Here is a 22,815-nt window from a genome sequence, read left to right as displayed (position 1 = left end):
TGTTTGCACACAAGAAGCAGAAATACACCACGTACTGAAACCACAATTTTATCTTGGCCCAAAGCAAGCCCCATTTCTCCAGCCAGCAGTTCAGAAGTGTCTAGCACATGCTATCCCTGCAGTGAAAATTGCAACATAATTCACTTTACTGTGACACTGAGAACAAACCCTCCACGTCTGAACAGCAAAATACAGTTGTGAACTGTGAACCATACCAAGAAAGAACTGACTTGCTCTGCAGAGCAGGGTTTTGTGGTTTGCGTGACCTGTAGAAGGTGCAGGGCTCAGCTGGCCTCCCCCAGGAGCATCATGCAGCTTATTAGAGAAAAGGCCTGCTACAGTTGTGACAGAAATGAGTACCTGAGGCAGCTCCTACAGGATTTCATCACCAGGATATCTCGAGAAATGTGCATAACTCACATTGTTACATGAAGCTTGCAAGATGCCAAGTAGTGGAAAATAAAAAGGGGGAATGATTCTTGCATGGGCAGGGATGGTTTTGATAAAAATGCCCAGAACATGAAACACAGCCAGAAAGCCAAGGATGGTTTAAAAGCCACTGCAACAGAGTCACATTTTGTAGCTAATAGTGATCTGAACCAAGATTGAACTCTTGCTCTGCACTTCTGAAAAGCAAGTGTTTTTTTATTTGTCCCTTTGTCCAAAACATGTTACATTCTTGGCTGAAGTTGTAGGGAGTTGATTTTCCTTCCCAGACTAGTCAAATGAGTGTGAGTGCTTAGGACATATCTTATCCAGGCTGTAACCCCTGCTTCTGAACTTGGGAGGAATCTGACTTGCCTATTAAAGCATATTTGGTGCCAGAACTTCTGTACCCTTGTGGTGTTTCTGTGCAGAAAATTGTCTTGTCTGAGATTCCAAAATCCATACAGACCCAAAGGTGTATTGCAAGGTAGCAACAAAGATATTTTTAAATTCAACAGCAGGCAGAAATCTCACATAGCCTGGAAAAGTCACCGGTTCTACCCTGGAGTCCAGAGAAGCCCTCAGCACCAAAGCAACAATAAAAACAGCCAGGCTTGTAACAAAGGTCATCCCTTCTTAACTTCTGCAAAGCAATACATGCCAAACTGCAGGTAAGGGGTTGTGAATGTTAATGGATTTACAGACTGATGGAAGTGCTGAGTGGCAGGAGTCAGTGGAGTCAGGAGGAAAGTGCAACCCATCCAGAGAGCAGGGCCAAGGCTTTCAGAAACAGTTCATGGTTTTGCCCAACTCTACCATGGGATCAAAGCACAATGCATGTTAGAGAAGCCACACAAACTTCTTTAAGAGGAGCACCCTCAGGTGAGTAGTTATTTTTCCCCTTGGATATATGTTATCCTTTTTCCACATCCTAAATCACTGGACTGGGCAAACCACAGAAGCCAGACAGAGGGGTTAGGCAGGAACACATGCCAAAAGCCTCATGACAGCTCCTCTTTTCCTGACACAGACACCAGCTGCACCTGGCACAGATGCCTGTACAGGTGTGCTCACCTGCAGGCACACAGAGCTTGGTGTGGCAGCTCAGGGCCAAGGGAAGCTGAGGCACCAGGATGGCAATCCCAGCTGTGCCCAGGCAGCCAAATGACTCCTCAGCAGACTGCTGCACGCTCCTGCCTGTGACTGGGGCTCAGGCACTGACAGCTGTGTTTGCACTCGCTCCTTTTGTCAGCTGGATTGTGCATTTATAGTCCCCTCAGCACGGCCTCTCCTGCTGCCTGCTCACCAAAGCCATTCCACCGGGAAGAAAGAGTTGGGATTTCTGGAGCACATCCTACGTTTGCAAAGGATTGCTTAATCCCAACTCTTCACATGTTTGTATCCACCCATTCATCTTTTTTGTCTCTCTGTAAATCCAGTTCTCTCTTTTTTTTTTTTTTTTTTTTTTTTTTTTTTTTTTTTTTTTTTTTTTTATTGCTGTTTTCTTTAACAAAACAGGGAGTGTCTGTTTTCCTGATTATGTGCTGCCTGGAAATGCAGTTGAAGATCATGTATACAATTGTGCTTCATCCTTATATTATTTCTGGAGTGCTGCAATCCAAATATTTTCTGGCATCCTTTAGTTCTAAATCTTCTTTTGATCAATAAATAAAAGAATTCTGCAGCTTCTATAAAGTGGATAGAAACTAAATATTAGCAGCCATCAAAATGCTTTTAACTTCCAAATATATCAATCTATTCATGTATTGACATGTGCGAATGCAAAGTTTAACCAAAATGTTCCATTAAAAGGAAAATAGCCAAACCCCTATTCTTTGTGTTATTTACATGTGAAAACAAAAGATAACAGGTTTGCCTGTCCCTTTTGAATTCACTTACATTCTGCAGTGCATTTTTAGACATTCCAGGTAACCCTGCAGCTTTTGTACAATATCTCAGAAGGTTACTCCAGCTCTTTCCTGGGGGTGTTGCCACACAGGGAGACTCAATCAATGGATTTTCTAGGTATAGCTTCCAAAGGAGGAAATGAAAATACTCTAATGTACCACAGGTCTCCACTGTCCCCCAGAGCAGACACAATTTCATACAGCCAGAGCCTGAATGGTCACTACTCAAAACATAAACCAGAAAATTGAACACATATACTATGACTATAAAAAATGCATAAAGGAGAACTGCCTTGTACCTGTTTTCTGTGCTGAGAAAGGCAGCAACATCCAGCCCTCAGTTTCATGGCACCTAATAAAAGCATGAGAGCTGAGCCAAAGTCCAGTTCTGGGTTTGGGATGTGTCTCTTTACAGACTGATTTTGTAGTGCTCTGAAGAAGATGGGAGCTCCAAACTGGGAAGGAAAACCATTCACACTCTGGGCACAGGCAGTGTCTTGATGTGCTATCTAATGTCCCTCCAGCAACTCCAGACCACCCACCATCTCCAGCCAATTCTGCCCTCTTCAAATACAACTGGTGCCTGACACAGGGGTATAAAGAGGACACTTCTCTTGAATAACTGCACCAAGACCATGAGGGATTTCCAGCTGTGCAGGTCTGAATGATGCATTCAGCATTGCATCAGTATTGCAGCATGGCTGCTTCATATGAAACCCAGCACAGATTCCCCTGGGCACAGACCCCAAGGGGCACAGGGGCAGTGGCACAAATCAGCCCCCTCACCTTCACAGCTACAACAGTGTTGGAAATGCTCTGGGAAGACTTGTCCATCTAGTGAGGAGAAAAGGAGGCTTTTATGCAGGGAGTAACAGAAAAGCTATGGAGAGTCACTGAACCTCACACATGTGGGCAAGCAGGCTGGAGTAAACCACATGGCATGGAGCAAATTGGGCAGGACTGGTCCTCAAAGGCACTGGCAGGGCTGGACCAATGGCTCAGCACAACAGGGCTCCTACAATTGGGCTTCAGGAGCCCCACTCCTAATTCTGTCTGGATCTTGCTGACTGCCAGTGAGGATGAGTGGCAAAGCTGAGCTGGGCCAGCAGCATGTAAGCTGGACACAAATCAAACCCTAGTGAAAAAATCCAGCACCCATTCCTACATTCTCCATAGGCTTTTCATGGAAACAAACACCACCATCGGCCATTTTAATACCACAAATTACTTCCATGTTTTCTGTGAGCCCACCAGAGCGGAATTCCTGTGTCTGCTCACTCCCCAGTCCTGCCTCCTGCTCCTCTGGTTTCCATCAAAAATGGAGATAATCATACTTGCCTCTCTCCAACATGTTTTTCCTACTGCAAATAAAAATGCTCGGCATTCACTCAAAGGCTTCTGAGCTTTCACTGTGCAAAGGCACCATTTCTCGGGGGGCATGAGCTTTGTATTTCACAGCCAATATGGCCTTCATTAATTTAAGTGGCATAAAAAGAAAATATGTTTAAGAAAGTAATGGAACAATGCACTGAAAAGTCATCCCAAATTTTATTATGCATAGTTTTTAGGTTAGTGGATAATTTTTTAATCCAATGTGTCATATTTAATGTTCTACCAAGCCAAATCCATAGATACCCCCAGTTCTTTATATTTCTTCCTCTGCTAGCTTAATACACTGGGTCAAGTGTGACTACTGTTTATTTTAACTTTGCAAAATTGATCCCAGCTTCACATTTTTCAGACAGATTGGTCCATTTTGGTACAATTCCAGAATAAATCCTGCCTGTTCTTTTAAAGTGAGACAGACTTTTGACATACCACCATTGTGACTGTGGAAGGCATTTCTGGCACATATAGTGAGTGACTGACTTCTCTGCATGTTTTCATAGTCATAAATATGTGGTACCATTAGGCAAGAAAACAAAGTGTTCCCCCCAAAAAAATCTCTGCTAAGCACATTTCAGAGAGAATGGGTTAGTATAGATACATCATGCTCTCTTTTCTGTGCTAACAGGTATTTAATTCCACAAAATTCACTCACTCCCACATAATTTAAATCACCAAAATGGAACACTCTACTTTCCCTTTTCTGCACATGTAAAAAGAACAGGCAATCTTGCCAAGGTTAACGATACAATCTTGTTAGGCTTCTATAGATTTCATTAATGCCTCATAAAAGAGAATCAATAAAACTCCTTGCACGTCAATATAAAAAATGACCTTTCGATTTACTCTTTAAGATACAAAAAAAGAGAATCTTAATCAATAGATGTTGTCAAAACTTCTCTGGTAAGAGCTCCTGAAACAGAGAGTTTAGATTAAGAGTTCTTCAGAGAAGTTATGTTTCTGGTCTGAACTTCTTCCTAAGTATCTTTTTTTTTCTCCTATTGGGAAACTTTGATGGGACTTCTCATTTTAGGGTACACACAACCTTGCAAGGCTGCATATTACAAGTGTGGGATTACTCACACACTGAGGCACAGATCCTTGTATAAGTGCCATCATCATTCAAAGGCTAATAGGACTGTCCACAGGGGAAAGGATTTATACAGGACTGTGCCTTTAATTCCGTTCTTGCTTCAAATTTTCCTTTGACACGTTTCCTTGTGCATGAAAGTCCACAATGCTTAAACTGACTTTTTTCAGTTCCTTTCACATAATTTACAGCTTAGCATACCCAGCAACCACACCAAAATGACATTTTCCTAAAGCATCCCAGCAGGAGAGCTGGTAACAAATACCTCTGTCCTGGCATCAGTGTCAGCACTCAAAAACAAGAGCCTGATCCATGGTCTTTTCACTGAATACTTTGCATCTATTTTGCTCCAACTTCACCACTCACACAGCTTGTGGGATCCCAGTTTACATTGTCTTTGGGTTTTACAGTGTCCTCTCACATTCAAATATAATAATGACCCACTGATATCTTTTTAATGGCTAGATGGACCAATTCATGAAATTGCTCTAAGTTCCCCCTCCCACTTTTGCAAATTTTCCCAGGTGGACAAGGAGCAGTCTCACATTAATAACAAACAAACAATCCAAACCAAACAACAACATTAAGAGATAAACTGGTGGTAATAGTCAATATTTTTCTTCTTTTAAAATACCTATGTTACTTAATGTACCTCCTAGCCACAATATAATAGATAGTTCATATAGATTATGGTGCATTTATTTTAAAAACTGCCAAATTTTAAGTTCATGTGACTTTTCTTTTGGTTTTCAACAAGTTGTTCCTCCCTTCATGCCTTAGCTCATTCAGAATAGTCCTCCAGACTGAACTGAGGATCCTGAAGTCATTCCTGAAGCAGGGAAACCCAAAGCCTTTTATGTCAGAGCCACATTCAGTCTACTCAATTGTGAGCAGCTGGTGGTGTGGGATGGCTGTGGGGCCACTCACGCTCATTAGGCCAGACCAGTCCTCTTTGTGTGCGCTGGTGTCCAAACAAAAAGGAGCAGCAGCTCCTTCATCACTGCCTTGACTCAAGTGCCCACCACAACACACCTGACCTTTAAACAGGCAGCCTGAGTTTGTGTCTGTCTCATGGTTTTGGAGTGCCTGGTAAATACATACTACTCTGCTTCCTCCAGCCTCAAATCCCACAGGTTTGTTCACATCCCAAGTTCTCATGCAAGAGAAAAGAATGTTTAGTCTATTCCTTGCATTTTGTGGGAAAGAGGATGCTTGAACTTCTTTATACAGTGCAATATTTGTCTCACCACCCAGGAAAACAGTAAAGCCTGCAGTGTGTTCAAAACTCATACAAAGAAATGTATGTTTTCCACTGTTACTAATATTTGAAACCATTAATCCCAGTAGGTTCATTTTTTTCTAGTTTTCTAGCCTACTTTATAGAAGACAATGAGGACAATCAAGTCTTCTTTCTGTTTCTGTAAATACCCTCTAAGATGACCAAAAGTCATTGCCATAGCAAGGAAGATGGTCTTGATGGTAAACAGAAAAATTCATCTCAGGTTTTGTTCAGAAGTATGGTGATGTTCTAACAACAAAAAAACTGCACACAGTTGGGGCAATGTGAACATACAGCCTCTTCATTTTAATTGCTAAGTCTTTGAAGAGGCTTTGCATCAGTGAGATAGTGGGTGATTGCAAAAACTTCCAAAGAAGTTTGATGGGTTTTTTTAATAAAAAGCTTCAAACAATTTGTAGTCATAAACCGGCATTTTAACCAATAATTGCCCTTCTAGATGCCTATCTTTTCTTTAGGCTCTCCTAAGTGGGACAAGATCTTATAAAGATACAAACATTTCCCTCCTCATTTTAGTGGTAAATAATCTCTCTCTTTGTTAACATTGGGACTGCTCTCTGATGTACTTTGCAGCATCTGCTCCCTTTTCTCCCCAGTTCTTTTAAAAGCACTCTTAGAGTCATGGAAATTTTTTCCTGTCCAAACAGACCAGATAGAAATCTCTCCTCCAGGAAAGAGTCTTAGAGAAACCCTGACTGTTAACAGCCCTCAGCTGGAGCAGAACCGAGGCACTGAACTCGGGAAAGCTGTGCTGGTTTACACAAAATGAGAGCTTCAGCTGCAAGCATATTTTAGAAGGCCAGCTCTTCTACTTAGTTCTCCTTTCTGAGCATAATCAAAAGTTTCAAAACCTAGAGTACGTAGGCTGAAATTTATTGGGAACAGATGGGTCTAAGCAGCACACACAATTTACCTGTGTACCTTAATAACATAATATATATTTATAGGCATAAATAGAGCAGCTGGTCTCCATTTCCTTGCTAATGAAAACACCCTTGGCCTTGCTGAACTTCAGACCTACACTGCCACAACTACTTGGTCTTCACACACACAAGTCATATATGTTGGCCTGAGTCATGAAAGCCTGATGTTGCACAAATTTTCATTAATAATTTTGCCTCTGTCTCGGTTTCAGGTGTGATAGAATTCATTTTCTTCCTAGTAGCAGGTATGGCACTTTATTTTGGATTTAGGATGTGATTAATGGTGGCAACACACTGATGAGTGAGCCAGTGGCTGTGTGGTGCTTGCTACCTGCTGGGTTAAACCACAACAGGCTCCTGCAGGAAGGCTCATGCTGTCAATTAAACTATGGCAGCAGCTGAAATCTAAAGGTCACATCATCCAATATGAACCAGCACAGCATTTGATAAACAGCACAAGTCAGAAGAACTAACTTTGGAAGGTCGGGCTACTGCCAGGTAAAGTGCTGTACTCTTGCAGGTAAGCACATCTTCACAAATTGTATTTCATGGGCAGAAAGACACTTCCTCAACAAGAAGCTTTAAGCTGGGTTTGTTTAAAGGAAACACGTAGGCTTACATAAGCTATTTCAGTTCAGAAATTCCTTGTGGTTAGTTAATTATATATACTAATAACTTCCCAATGACAGTGTCTGGATGCAGCCTGCACATACACACAACAAAGCAATTTAATATTTTTCATGCACTACAATGCTCTCAAGCAATGACTCACACTTCAGTGCAAGTTCTCATACTACAGGAAGTTAAGAATTGGGACTTCAGCTTTCCAAAATTAAAATACTGCATTCAGGAGCCCCTGTGATGTCTCTCTAGAGAGAGTGACTTGCTAAATACTTTGCAGCAACTCCTCCCCAGGTGTCTGTAGGATGGTGATAGGGACACCTAATCCTGATATCAAGTATCATCATATAGTTTAGCACAGATCAAAATATGTTGATGTATCTTAAAATGTTTGGCCATCTAAAATCAAGGCCAAAAAGCTCCCTCTAACACAAACAGGCTTTGTATATCCCCTCAAGGACTCAGGGAGAAAAAATAAGAACTGCTGTGACATACCCCAGTGTTACTTCCTACCTCATAACAATTGTTAGTTATGGTTTTTATTTTGGGGGATAGAATCCTAAGCTTCAGAGGTTCATAACTAGAAGGGGGCAGCATTCCTGAGGAGCCTGTCAATGTTTTTTTCAGAGAGTGCAACAGCCAGAGCATTTTAAAATTTGTGTCAATTTTAGCAAGGGAATCCAACTCCAGAACAAGGACAAAAAATTCCCAAAGTGGACATTTTTCAAATTTGCCTTTCTAAATAGTACTTTAGTTACTTTATTTCTTATTTTATTTTAGAGATTAAGGAAAGTTTCCAAGTAATCAAAAATTGCAAAATGTTGTCTTTTGCAGAAACACTTTCCAAGGTGTTTGCTTGGTGCAGGGTAAACTGACTTGAGAGAAAATCAGAAGCCTTTTCCTGAACCTTCAAGGCACTTTCCTGAACTGGACAAACCACACATGACATTTGAGCTCTCAAAGATGATCTAGTAGCCTCATGCAACCCTAAATATTCTGCCAAATAATAAGTCACATTTTCTTCCTTCTATTTAAATACCAGTTCAAAGCCTTCCTAGAAAGAGGGGGCCCAGTACATAACCCAGTATCACAGGTCCCCCAGCAGTCCACTATAAGCCTAACTCCTGCTCACCTCTGGCTTCCCAGCCCTTTGGCACCTGAATTAACAGCATAAACAGCTGCCCCTTAGTGTCTTATGCACATCTTTCAGGCTCAGTATACAATACACAGACGTCCAGACAGATAAAAATAGCAAAACTTTGAGAAAGACAAAGAGCATTGGCACTGCAATGCCTTTTCCAATGAAAAATATTCATGGCTCTATTGAAAAATTGTCCCGTGCCAGTGTGAATGGCGTCACTTTGTTAGCTCCAGCATAATTTAATTACATAATTTTCCCAGCTCATGAATGTGTATATATTTACTTTTTTATAATAAAATACAATAATTATTTTTTAAAAAATAATTTTCAGGCAAAATAGTGCAAGAGATTAGAAAGGAACATATGTTGAAAGTAATTTTTGACCTATGTTTTATCCTTAAAACCCAAAAGTGGATTCAGTATTAAAATCAAAGCACTCTAAGTATATTATGAAATATTTACAGCTGTTATTACTGCTTGATTTATGTGTGCCAGAGACCAGATTATTCAGGCTGGTTTCACAAGCAATATGTCAGTAAACAGGATTTTGTTTGGTAATTATATTAAACATGTCCATACAAGCTTTGAATTAATTATAAACTGTATTTTACTGTACTTGATAAAAGCACTAAGCAGCAAGAACTAACGATAGCAAAAAGGTCTCCTCTCATTTTCAATAAAGCTTTCCATGTGAAAATCTGTCAACATGAAAAAGTTGCTGCTTGTAATTAAAACCAGGCTTTAGTTCAGTAATATGTTTACATGTTATGTTCCAGAAGGGGGAAAAATGCAATTAAATTACTCTCCTTAAACCCTGCGGCTCTCAAACACACAATCTGCTCAGGGCACGCTACTGATGTCAGCTCCTCCAGCAGGGAAGGCACAGACAGACAGGCCTGGCCCCAGGACACGTCTGAGAGTTGTGCACAGTGTGGTGAGAGTGCAAGGCAGCCCTCGAGTTGCATTCACAGGATCTTGCAGGGGGTTTGTCTGCCCACACCAGGCGTTTTAGCTGTGCTCCTGTCAGTGCTTGCACAAGGCCTTGCTAATGGACAGATAATGACCCAGCAGAGGCACAGGAGGTCACAGCAGCACTTCACCAGGCTCAGTGAGTGTCAGTGAGTGACTCCTTACCCCTCTGCTCCAGCTCACATTTGCTTGCTAAGCCACCCCTTGCCTGTCTCCACAGCAGCTTCATAGCACAAGGTCTATTTTCAGTGCAGATGTCAAAGAGACTCCTGTGAATCAGACCCACTGCCAAACCAGGTGCTACCAGGTGCAAACCAAGAGCACAGCACAGACCTCAGCCTGCTGTGTGCTTCTGAGGATAACAGTGAGTTCCTCACCTGTAACGCTTCCCAATGCCACACAGTTTCTCCACCACACTGTACAACCCTTTTTTGATACTTAGGGATGGGGGAATGCTATTTGCTGTGCCACTGGTTAACTAGAATTTCAGACTAAACACTATCATGACACATTAAAAGGTTTTCACACTGCTGTCATGAGACATATTTCCTGAATAGCCAGGAAACAAGCTTCTTCCATAGCAACCCAGTGCTCCACATCAGGAAGCATCTTACAGACTTCAGTATCAATTTTTCTCAAACAAGGTCATATTATATTTAATGATAAAAAAAAAACAAGCAGATAAGCAGCTCTGTGCTTATCCTGTGTTACAAAAGCCTGTACACTACATTTGTTAATCTAGCCTTAATTCAGAAACCTGACACTCCCTGCTTTTCTTGTATCCATTTTTGTTTCTCATTAATGCAACCAGATGGTGACTTCAGTTTGATTACAATTCTGCCTACTTTAATGTGAACTCTTCATCTTACTGCTATCAGATGACATTTGCTTTTCTTAATGTACATAGTTTTAGGAAAAGTACAGAAGTGCTATTGCTGTGTTACATGAAAAATTCCAATATACATTTAGCTGACATAGCATCAGCTGGTGTTTAAACTTGGCTTAGCTAATGGACTTTTAATGTCAGTGGGGTTGTGTGCAGTTACTGGCTATTAGCAGGAATGGGCCCTTTCTATAAAAATCACTTTTCCTCAAGTGTGTTGTTTGAACATTCCTTCCCCTGATTTAGTGACTGTCACCAAATACAAAACAAATGCAAAGACACTGGAATCTACTGTTATCTTTAAAACCAACTTAACCTCAGCCTGGCCTCCACAAATGAAATATGTTCTGCATTGGTACTAGTGAATACAAAACTTAAAAGACCAAATTTTCCTTGCCTTGCTGCAGTGAGTAAATCCCAAGCAATCCAGTGAAAATAATCAGACAGAAAGTAAACTTGATTACAATACTGTTATCTATTGGTTTCCCTAAACAAAAAAAAAAGGCAATGAAACCAAGTACTGGTAAAATAAGCTGATCAGTAAAACAAAGCAGATTAATAGTACACACAAAGTCACTTAGTCACTTAAATTCATTTTCTTTGCAAATATTTCTCATAAATGCAAATTTAAAACTTTATTCTTGAGACCCCAAAATGACAGAAATGTTTATAAAGTAAGTAAGGAAACTGGGCATTTAGTTGTTTGTTTTTTAGGTTTGTTTTTTTTTTAATAATTTTTTTTTTTTTTTTTTTTAGGTTTGGAAGGTTTTATCTAATAGCCATGTTTACTACAAGGAATTAATATATAACTCTGGGGGCATGGAGGGAAGAAAAAGATTCATACAGAAATATCTCAGGACAAAAGTCTGCAGCTGAGCAGTTTTGCCTTTTCCAGAGCTCATGGAAGGCATATGGCACTTCTCAATCTATGCCTGCAGCAGGATAACAACTGCTTTTGTTACCAGCTACCAGGCTGCACTTCTGACTTTAAACTTCAAACCCCATGCTTTTAGTGGCAGAGGTCCTTAGTTCAAAAACAATTTCTAAGGCAGGAAATTGCCACACATTCGTGTGCAATAGACATTTATGTGGATATCTGCCTGTAGTTGGTGACATTTGGCTGTCAGCCTTCTTATGTAAAACATCGTAAGGAAAAGCCAAGCAGAAAATCTTGCTAAATTGTTTTCAAGTGAGGCAACATGTTAATCTCTCTACAGGAAAGTCACATTGCTACATGGAAGGGAAATTGAAAGCCTGAAAACTAGTCAAATTATTTAGCTTCAAAAAAGAAAAAAAAGAAAAAAATTCATGCTAAAACTTTCCACCAAGTAAGATGAGATCAGGGTCTGCTCATCCTAGAGTCTCACTCTACTCTGTCAACATATTTTTAACACAGAAGCAGATCAGGTTCTGGCATGTGCTGGCTCAAATTAATGGAGCTACATTTGGTGGTGGACATAACCTGGCCTTGTACCACATAAGTCTATCCTTGGTATAAACATGAGGCATTTTAAAAAATAACAAAACAAAAGGAAACTGATAGTGAAACTGACAGGTCCCAGGACTGAACTTTCTGGCTACAAACTTTCTAGTTACTTGGGAAGTAAGAAATTAGGAACTTCCTATTTGCTCCAGTAGAGCTATTTTGCTTAACGAAGAGAAGGAAAACCAGCACACCTATTCTTGCCAGCAGAGATCTGCTGAATAAGATGTTTTCTGCATTTTGTTTGCATGAGAGACCAAAAAAGTTACCCTTGCCTTCAAAAACTGGTGAGGAAGCAGAAAGGAAGTCCCTCAAGCTAGGTTTGAAATATCTACATGAAAAGAATTTGTAATGGGGATGATGATTTGTAAAAAAATAGTGCAGCTTTGGGGCCAAAAACCTTTGAGCAAGGAATACAATATTTCATGAGACAATTCAGCAAGATTTTCTGTGAACAGCACTTGTAGAAGGGCAGAGTCTTACCCATTTAATTGTAGATCCATTCTTCAACCAGACAGATTTCTAGTTCCCACAATGAGCCCTGATTTTTAGATTAAGTGGCCAAGTTTAGCAGAGGAAGCTTCATCTCTTCCTGGTTGAAAACACCAAAGAGTTTTATCCTATTAACAGAGGTTCAAGCAGCAGAGATTTCTCTATAGTCTCATCTGAGTGCAGACATGAAATTTCAGTCTGGACACCTCACTGCTTGCCTGTTAGCCCCATCTATTCACTGTTAGCCACAGCCACTCATCTTTTGTATGTGTAGAGCTGCAGAGCAGACAGACAGACACAAAATTGTGGGAAAAGGGAAAGGTGAGAGGGATACATCTGTGCTGAGCCCATGAGAGCTTGCAAAACTTTGAGATAAACTAATGAAAGAAAAAATTCATCCAGACTAAGGCAGTGGACACACCTGTACTTGGAATTAATCCTGTGCCTGCACTTCAGTCAGTGTAGGTAAATCCAGTGCCCATGAGAACAGAATTAGTCTCGCTTGCTACTCTGTCCTACTTCTTACTCCTTGATTTCAGTATGACTGAACTGCAATTAACCTCATTCAGTGAGACTGTATTACTATTTTCACTCACTATGTAAACTTTCCAGCATAAACACATATGTTGGAAGTGGATAAGACAAGTGATGTATTTAAACAATAGATACACCATATCATAAAAGTGCAGCAATTAATATTTCAGCCATTATTTTAGCAAATTGATGGCTATAAATGGCTCTCCGAGAAGCTCTGAATTACTAATAATCCTGTGGGGATCCCTTTTCACTGCCTCATGTACAATGCACTAAAATCAAGCAAAGAAACACCTGGGGAACAACTATCAGTTCAAACAAGTTTCCAAAACGGTTGCAATAAAATCAACCTCTTCTGGCAGATCATTCAAGGCTTACTTGCACATTTCCTTGTATCAAGCTGATGAAATTCAAGATTTCTCAAACAATTGCATCCAGCACTCAGGGGACCGAGAAAAGTGCAAGCTTTCCTTTTTCTCAAAGGACACACCACTAATCCACTGAGATTAACATTTCAACCCCTCACTCAATGTAAGACTAAGAAATAAAGCTACTTTACTTCTTGAAAATAACTAAAAAGGGATTGGCAGGAGCTACCTAACAAGAAAATGCTCAGCTGTTGCCAGGCCAGTGAAATCTATCTGAGCTCCTTAGCATTATTGTTGAAAATGTTCCTGCAACACGAGAAAAAAGATACTGATTTAATTGCCTAGGCAACCTCAGAGCTTTTATGACTCATAAGGCAACAGAGTCCTCTGGAGCATAAGTCATTCATTCAGATGAATGAAGTACAGTTGAATAACATAGTCCTGAATCGCAGATTAAACCCAAATGAAACAAAACAGCCCAGGACAGTGATCCTTATTCCATTTATAACAGTGCTGCAGTCATGCACTGGATCTGCTCTTCCTCCTTCCAAATTCAAGATAACAGTGTGGATTGCATTAGGCAAAGCAAATCCTTCCAAACTGCCTTCCACCAGAAAGTCAGAGTTCCTAGGAAGCATCCCCATACCTGAGCAACAACATATGCTTTTCCTCCTTTGCTCTGGCCCTGGCCAGCACATGGTTAATTTTTGCAGTAGCCAGGAGAGGGCATGGCTAGAACCCAGTGATTACACTATCCCAGCTCACTTCATTTGCCAGGGATGAGGTGTAGGGCTGTCTTCCAAGTCTGGGTAGTGTGGCAGAGGGAGCAGTCAGGTATTGCTGTGGGCAGGGAGTCTCCATGTGAATCATTTGCCTCTCTCTCTTCTTTCAGCAGTATTGTTGGGGTACATTTTCTTATCTAACTGCTGTTCCCAATAAATTGTTCTTAGCTCAACCTGTGATCTTTACATTTTGTCCCTCCAATTCACCATCCCACTCAGGAGAGAGAAGGGAGGAGGGAGAGAGCGAGTAGCATGTGGTTTGAAGGGTCTCAGTGGGAGGGACTAAACTGAGGAATACCATTCCTTACCCATGGCATCCTTTTATACATATTTCTAGACTACAGCATATATAAAGAAACCATCAGTGAGACTCAAGAATTTCAGCATTGAGAAGGTACCTGAGAGCCTTCTCAATGTAGCATTCCATCTGCAGCATTCCCTCTTTCTCCAGACAAGAAGAATGGACTGGAGCACCAGAGTCTTGGCTACTCAGAAAACCTGAGCTCATGTTTTTGTTTCCCTTATCCATTTGGTCTGCACACTCAGGCAATTCCCCCTAGACCTCTCCACCAAACAGTGATAAATATGCAAACTTCCAAATCCAGCAAAATAGAGATTGACTAACTAAGACAATGTTACAATAATAACTTCTCCTTGTCTCCAGCAATGCAAACACATAGCAAAGCTTTGCTAAAGACACAACTGCAGATATTCCCCACAGGAGGTACCACCAACTGAGACAAGCATGCACACTTCTCCTGTCCTGTCTGTGTAGCACTCACAACAAAGGAAAGTGATGATTTGAGGAGGTGCTGAGGCACTGCAGCATCACATACTGGCTAGAGCAGCACTGTTTGTATTTAGGGAGCAGCAAAGGTACTCATCTAAATTCAGCATTGCCTGACACTCCCTGGAGGAAATAAGGGCATGCCTGGCACCACTGAGAATCTGGGTCTCCAACTCAATCTGCATCACAGTAAAACCTGTATGATTTGCAAAAAAAAAAAAAAAAGAAAAAACTCCAAACAAAAACTCGAACCAAAAACAAAACAGCAAGATCTAGAGAGCACTGTCCTCCCCATAGCAAATAAACAAAAAGGAATCTTTTTTTCTCTTTTGTTTTCCCTCTAGTTTTTCCATGCTGATAAAAAGGATATTTCTAAATGAGACTGTTTTTTGCATGAAGCTCTTTCTCCCCAGCCCAAACTTTTAGATAATGTGCCAGGCTATAAAGGGACTCCCCAAATCCTGTGTTTGCTGACTTGGGAGGAAATCCCATATTTCCTGCTTAACATCCATGTGATTTGGGATGCAGTCATAAAAGCAAACAGGAAGTTGTTCTGGTGATGACTACCTAGGGAGAAAGCTATATACAAGCATCTCTGAGGTTCCTGAAAGCTGGGAAAACCTCTGGCAGCTCCTGCCCACTGCTCCCACTCACAGCACCTTACTTGTGCATGCTGTTTGGACAGGCAGAGCCAGCCTTGAGGAAAGCAACTGGAGCACAGCTACAGTTTGGGGTTTTCCTTTAGCTCCTAGAGCACAGTTTTATGCTACACCCTCACACCAGAAAGATAAATCTAAATACAATAACCACAGTGGATCTTTCGCAAAATATTTGGCCAAACCTATCACAAACCCAACAAAATGCTCAATAAATCATCTGTCCACCACAGCAGTGGAGCTGGGGGCTGGAGCACCTACAGGTGACCCCATTAAATTAAACACAGGGGAATAAAGTATGTTCAACATCTAGGGGAATTTTGTTGTTCCTATTTATTCTGTGTAAAGTTCTTTATAACCATTTCCCTTTTTAGCATAATTTCAAATGCTTGCTTGCAAATGATGCAAATTAAGTGTTTCTTTGAATACAGTTTGCCTCCCAGAAGACTTAATAATGTTTCCTTCAGATTGCCTCTTGGATAATGTTATGATGGAAAGATCCAGGGGCGCCTGTTCTTGAGACTGGACTCTGCTGAGCACACACAATAAATCACTTAAAACACCACCACTCCTTCAGTCCTTGGCACTGAACTGTGCCCCTGCACACTGTGCTGATGGAGGTTATAGCTAACAGGAGAAGCACAGCTCGTCTCTTGCTCCTTCCCTTTGATTTCTGGCTTGTCCTGGAGCAGCTGCAGAGCCGCTCACGGGAAGGGCAGAGGCTGCAGCTGCTGCATCCCTGGCACCCCTGCTGGATCACCCCTGCCTGCTAGACTTGAATGCCTCCACTGGGTGGCCAGCAAGATGTGCACAAACCAGCACAGCCCTCTCCCCACCCTAAAGGGAGGAAAGGCAATGCCAGTTTTGACTAAAGGGACATATAGACAGTTATGTGAAATATATTGCATAGGCAGAGCATCCATCATTTCAAAGGTTGCTGCCAATAACAGGCTTTCAATGACAAAGCAACAGTCAGACTCACACTGAGCCCAATCCTCTTTGGCTAAATCAGAGCAAACTGTTCACTAGTCCAAGTGATACAAATTTACCCAGGAACTCCACTTTCCACCAGCAATTCAAACATATTTTTTCTGATGAGCTGCAAAAGTAACTCTCTTGCTTTTTTGTAAAAAAAGTATCCAGAACAGATTCCTCAAAAGTCCAATGATGTAAACTTCAGAAAGATCCAGATGCAATAAATACATACAGCCCTACACTATAAAACAGGTTGATAAAACCAAGATTGTTTTGCAGGTAGCATGACAAAAATGTAGCTTTGCTTTTCAAAGTATAACTCTCCTTTGTATTCTACTTAGGCACAAAAATCTAGTCATATACTGCACAGAAATAGTTGTTGTCCTTCTCAGCCTGGGCTTTTCTTACTTTCCACAGAAGCTGACTTGATTTGTATCTTATTCGACTGTACTGGGTAGACTGTGCCTCAAAACACCTCACTTTATTTGCATAAAAATCAAGATATTTACCTGGAAATGTCTAATAAGTATAATCCACATTTTCTCCTTTCCTACTGCACAGACCAGCTATGGTACTGATTTGCCTGGCCTTGGCACAGACTTGCATTTCTGTTTTCAGACGTACTGTATTTGGAAAATTAAATTAGGAAAATCTTTTTAATTTGGTTAAGGCTGTTTCCTGTTTCTGAATTTGGATGTCACACACAAAGCTAGTCCCAAAATATAGTGAATAACTGGGGTTTAAGACCATTACCAAAGAAAAATAAAGCTGTGTGGCGAATGATCCACGTAAAGTGATTAAGTGCAAACATGCACAACAACTGTGGAAAATGTTTTGATGCATTCTGGCATTCTTACTGTACAGAGGAATAAATGACACTGACAGTAATGCTGAAGAGCCATGAGGAGATGCCTGTATGTGATCTATATGTTTTTTCCATAACTCATGCAACCAGCTGCTAGAGCCTGGAGCCAGAGGAAGAAGAGCTCAGATTCAGACTCCCATGTTCCCAGGGAGGAATCTCTCCTCTATACACAGATTCATCCACTTAATTTTAATCCTGCTTAAACTGCACCTCTGTCAGCAAAGGAAGCACAGTGGCTGCTTTGCTTTCAGCAAAGAGTGCTGCAGTACTCAAATGCTACTCAGAACCAGCACAGGCTACCACATCCAGCTCAGACTTGTCAGCATCATTGAAGTCTACCACAGTGCATCACTTTAAAACAGATTAATGTTCCAAAGGGCCTTATCCATTCACAACAAAATACTACTTGGCTCTTGCTTTATTAATACAAATACTACACCCACATGATCAAGTACAAGAGGTCCACTGATACATCAAGATAATTAAGTCCCTTCCCCGCCTTTTTTTTTTTTCAACAAGATGTGTTTAGGTATTTAATTAGGCAATGCATCCCCAAAAGGTTAGTGCATTCACATGTTATATTTCACTTTTTCCGCACTAAGCATTTTCAAACTGCTGCTGTTGCTAATACGGACTATGCTGGGGCAAGACAAATATCTGCACATATGGCTCTTTTACAGTTTTCTTTTTAAATTATCACTTTGATTTAATTAGGTTTGAGGGGTTATGCATGAAAAATGCACTTTTCTATTGTAAAGGAACAAATGAAACACAACCTCATTAATATGTAGTGCATTTAGCTTTTTTACACCATCGTTATTAACCCTGAAAACTGCCTGAACCATGCTTGTCACTACAGATGGAGAGCCCGACCCTCCCTTTCATCCTACCTACACCACAAAAAGGTGGGAGCCACAGGATAAGCAGATAAAAGTTTGGGAGGTGGGAAGTGTGGGGGCTGTAGGGGAGCACAACAGCTGAAACTCAGTCTCTGTTGACTGAAGAGCCAAAGGAAAAGTTGCTCTTACAGAAATGGCACTGAAATGCCCAGCAGGGGAACAGTCTGGGGCTTTTAAATTCTCATTCTGATACAGCTTAACATACAGGTATAGTAAACACAGTAAATGCCAAATCACAGATGATTCTGGTTTGATAATCACTCTGGCCCCATTCATTCCTCTTTGAGAATTAAGGGCTGTCTCTAGCATTGCAGCCATTTCCTGTTCTCTCCTGATAACAGTGGAAAAATACTCAGACAGCTTCAGATAAGAAGATAAGAAATACTCATAAAACAAAAAGTGTCTTTAGGTCTGCTGAGAAGCTCACAGGAGGATGCTGAGATGTAGTGATAATGAATCTGCCAGGGAGTGAGGGGGGGTCGGTCCAACAACCCCTCAGTTAATAAATTCATCTTCTAAGAGGCAATGGAAAAGGAAGGTACGAAAGCACAAGACCCAGAAATGCTCATGGCTTTCTCAGCCTGCTTCAAAAGCTAAAGATAGTTGGGGAATTGAGATGAAACATGTATGTTTCCCAATGTATATACAGAATGGAGGGAAAACTTTGCCCAGTGCTATATGATGAGAAAACTTCCTGAAGAGGGCATAGTTAAACTGTTGATTCATTGCCTCACTGAAGAGCCGTGTACACATACACACATACATGAAGATCCCCACTGCACACACCAATCAGAAAATCTCTCAGCTCTGGGAAAGATGCCAAAACCAGTTCTGCACCCAAATTCTCTGCCTGGTCCTAGCAATAAAAATAAAAGCATACACAGGAAAAAAAAAAAAATCTGAGACAAAGAGCTATATCCCAACCAGATTCCCTGGATTTTTCATTCTGTTGTGGAAGTTTATCACACATCACACATTAGGAAGTGCTGCTGAAGAGCTCTCCAACCCTTTCTGTGTTTTGTGGCAGGTTCCACACATGCATTGCCCTTTGCAGCACAGTAAGAGGGAGCCTGGCTCCTCTGCCCTCCTGGTGTTTCTGTCACACAGTGTGTGTCACAGAGGGTAAGTGTGGAAAGGAGAATCCATCCGGGAGTGTGAGCCATGAGCCCTGTGGCACCGAGATGAGCGCTCTGGAACAGCCAAACACAGGGGGTCCTCTCTTCCCTGCTCAGACCATCTGTCACACCAAACTCCCCTGTCCTGCCAGCAGAGCAGGCAGGCTCCTTTCCACTCCAGGTTCAACTGTCTGAGGGGAGCTTTCTCCTCCAACACCCCCTGACATGATATATCTATATCGACACAGACTGATATATACCCCCTGACATGTAGGTGTGCATGCATATGGTACTATTAAAACCTCTAAATACAAAATATCAAACCTATCTTATCTTGAACATGAAACCAACCAGCGAAAGGAAACAGTATGGAAGATACAGATTAAACGTGCCATGATACACAGGGGATTTTTTGTACTCTTGTTCTCTGCTACCCACTTTTCATGGCCAGATTTCTGATCTTCCTGTGAGATAAATGAGTGAGGAAACGTGACTCTGAGGGGATGGAGTAAGTATCAGCAGGAAATGGATTAGCACTGCTACATGTACAGACATGGTGTTCAGTGCACCCAGCCCACCGGCAGCAAACCTACAGCTCCATGCCTCAGAGAACAGCTCTGAGATCCCACAGAAAGCCTGCCAGGGCACCAGGAATCAGAGTAACCAGCACTGCTCTCCTGTCTAAAAGGCCACAGAGGAGTGCACTTTGTAATGGCTGGGTGAGAGCACAGGGTCAGATCTGTGCAGTTTTCACAAGTGCCTTTCCAACAGACATGATGTGGGGAAAATCAAGCATTTTTGCACTTGCATTATGCTAGCAACTTCAAATCAAAAGTCTGGTGCATGTTATTACTTCTTGGTTACATATATGAGGAAAATAAACAAGCAAAGAAGCTTCTAAAATTCCTTTTCTCTTGTTAATCATATAACTGGGATTTCTAACTGCTTCAACCAACCCGCACATCTTTGCTGTATGCAGCTCTGCCCACATGCAGCAGCAACCTCTCTCTTTCTCTCTCTTGTGTTCCACAAAAGCAACACATTTCCACATTAGGTCCAACTCCCGAAAAGAAAGAAGAGAAGAACCGAGAAAGTTTGTCCAGTATCAGCTCGCAGGAAAAAAAGCCTCCTGCTGTGGCTGTCAGCCAGGTGAGTGCCACACTGAGCCGGGCTCTTTGTGATGCTCTCAAACACCCCTAAACACGCACTGAGAACCAATACATTGCCACTTCGAAAGGAGAATTTATACAAGGGCTACAGGGAAGGCAGACCAAAATCCTCGACACGGGAGAGGAAACAAAATCTCAAAACATAAACACAGAAAGACGGTGACTCCCTTTGGGTGTATCATGTTTTAGGCAGGAAGAAGGAGGGCGTGGGGGGCCTGGGGGGGTTCCAGACTGACCGTGGGCTGCAGAGCTCCAGGGTACGGCTTTGCCGCTGCGGAGGGACACACACCCGCCCCGCACCTGCCTTTCCCACGCACCTTGCCAGCCCTGCGGGGCGCACCGCGCCGCTCTCCCGCCCCGGAGGGCGGCGGGCAGGGCTCCGAACTTCCCCTCCGCTCCCCGTGCCTCACTCGAGGACGGAGAACAGGCAAACAGCCTGTCCCGGCCAGGCTCAGCACCTACAGACCCGACCCGGCCGGTGCGACCGGACACTCCGGACCCCGCCGGGAGTGGTGCGTGCGGGGGATCGCACTGTTCGCACGTACAAGCACAGCAAAAAAGATAATCACGGCATAAATCCGCATTTCTAGCCCGCGCACCGAGGATGCCCCGACCCCTCTCCATCCATCCACGCGTGCATCCACCGCCTTACCTTGCGCCGCGGAGCCGGGGCGGCTGGCCCCCAGGACGGCCAGGGCGGGGAGCACCACCGTCTGCAGCAGGTATCCCAGTCCCAGCCCGCAGCGGGCCGCGGTGCCCTCCAGCCCCTTCCCCATGCCGGGGCAGCGGCGGAGCCTGGCGGAGGCGCGGAGCGTTCCTGTGCCGCTGTGCCGGCCCCGTCCCAGCGCCGGGCGCTCAGGCTGCGCGGAGGGCGGCGGGGCGCGGGGCTGCGCTCGGAGCGGGCGGGCAGGGGCGCTGCATGGCCCCGCGGAGGGGCGCGGAGCCGGCGGAGCGCTGCTTGCTTCCCGCGGGCGGCTCGGCGCGGCTGCCTCCACCCCGGGGGTGGGCGGGGGCCGGGCCGGGGCTGGGAGAGGGGGCTGCGCCGGCCGCCTGCGATAGAATGCGAGCCGGAGCGAGGAGCGGACCCAGAGGGAAGGGGGCGGGGGAGGCTGGGAGCCACCCGCAGCAGAACCGGCCCCCTTTCGCCTCCTCCGCCCGCGCCCCCTGCGCGCACGGCCGCGGGCACGCAGATGTTGGTGCGCACACGCACCGACACACCGACACACGGACCGACACACCGACACACGCACCGGAACACGGGCACACCCCCAACCCGACCCACTCTGGTCCCGCGCCGGCCGGACCCCGCTACACCCGTGGCTCTGGTATCCCCAGAGTGTCCCGGTGGGTCTGACACCCCCCACACGCACCTCCAGGACTCTGGGCCATCAGGACCATCTTTAGGGTTGAATGAACGGGGAGCCCCATGCCTGACGGCTGGTGCTAAGTCTGCTCCCACAAGCGGCAGGGCAGGGGGAGAGATCGCACCAGGGGAGCGCTTGAGAACCCACCACCCCTGAGGAAGCATCTCCCCATTTGCCCCACACGGCCTCTGTCTTAAGGCTGGAGTCATTCCCTTCCACCCTTCTTCCACCCCCAAAAAGCTGCCCCTGGCCTCTGACTTCACCAATCTCACTGAGAAGGATAGCAGTGCCCACACCTCAGGTTCACTGCTCAACAAGGGCTTGGTCGGGTTTCACTGCTGCTTTCTATGGCTATTTTTTTTTTTTTTTTCTTTCCTTTGGTTGGTTTGGTTGTTTGATTTTTTGGTTTGGGGGGTTTTATGTTTGGTTTTGGGTTTTCTTCTCTTTCCTAAGTTGTCCTTCCCTTTGCAGAGCCAAGGCGGGCTGTCATGGGCAGACCTAGCAGCTCACATACCCCAGTGCCAGGGGCTGTGGCCCCGAAACCCTCCCCACCCCAGGATACTCCAGGGAGCGTTGCCTTCTCCAGCGCGAAGATCCCCCAAGCCGGGCTGCGTGCGAGGCAGGGGCACTCTTCTCCCGGGAGGCGTGGCTGGGATTGTCCCAGTCGTTTGGCTTTGCCTTCC

The 22,815-nt window shown here is 43.6% G+C and overlaps 1 protein-coding gene across 2 annotated transcripts in view; it reads right to left on the bottom strand.

The window, feature by feature from the left end:
* Nucleotides 1–21,836, bottom strand: part of UNC5C (unc-5 netrin receptor C) — a 242,255-nt gene extending 220,419 nt beyond the window's left edge. The window contains exon 1 of one of the 2 annotated variants that reach the window (XM_079306932.1): nucleotides 21,421–21,836. In XM_079306932.1, coding sequence (XP_079163058.1) covers nucleotides 21,421–21,544 — 124 coding nt within the window. In that variant the 5' untranslated portion in view covers nucleotides 21,545–21,836. The remainder of the gene's footprint in view (nucleotides 1–21,420) is intronic. The other variant, XM_079306931.1, reaches the window with a different exon arrangement.
* Between the last annotated feature and the right edge of the window lie 979 nt (nucleotides 21,837–22,815).

This window comes from Erithacus rubecula, assembly GCF_903797595.1.
Source record: "Erithacus rubecula genome assembly, chromosome: 5".
NCBI classification, from domain to species: domain Eukaryota; kingdom Metazoa; phylum Chordata; class Aves; order Passeriformes; family Muscicapidae; genus Erithacus; species Erithacus rubecula.
Note: the sequence above shows the minus strand (reverse complement) of the source record. Positions and strands in the feature narration are given on the sequence as shown.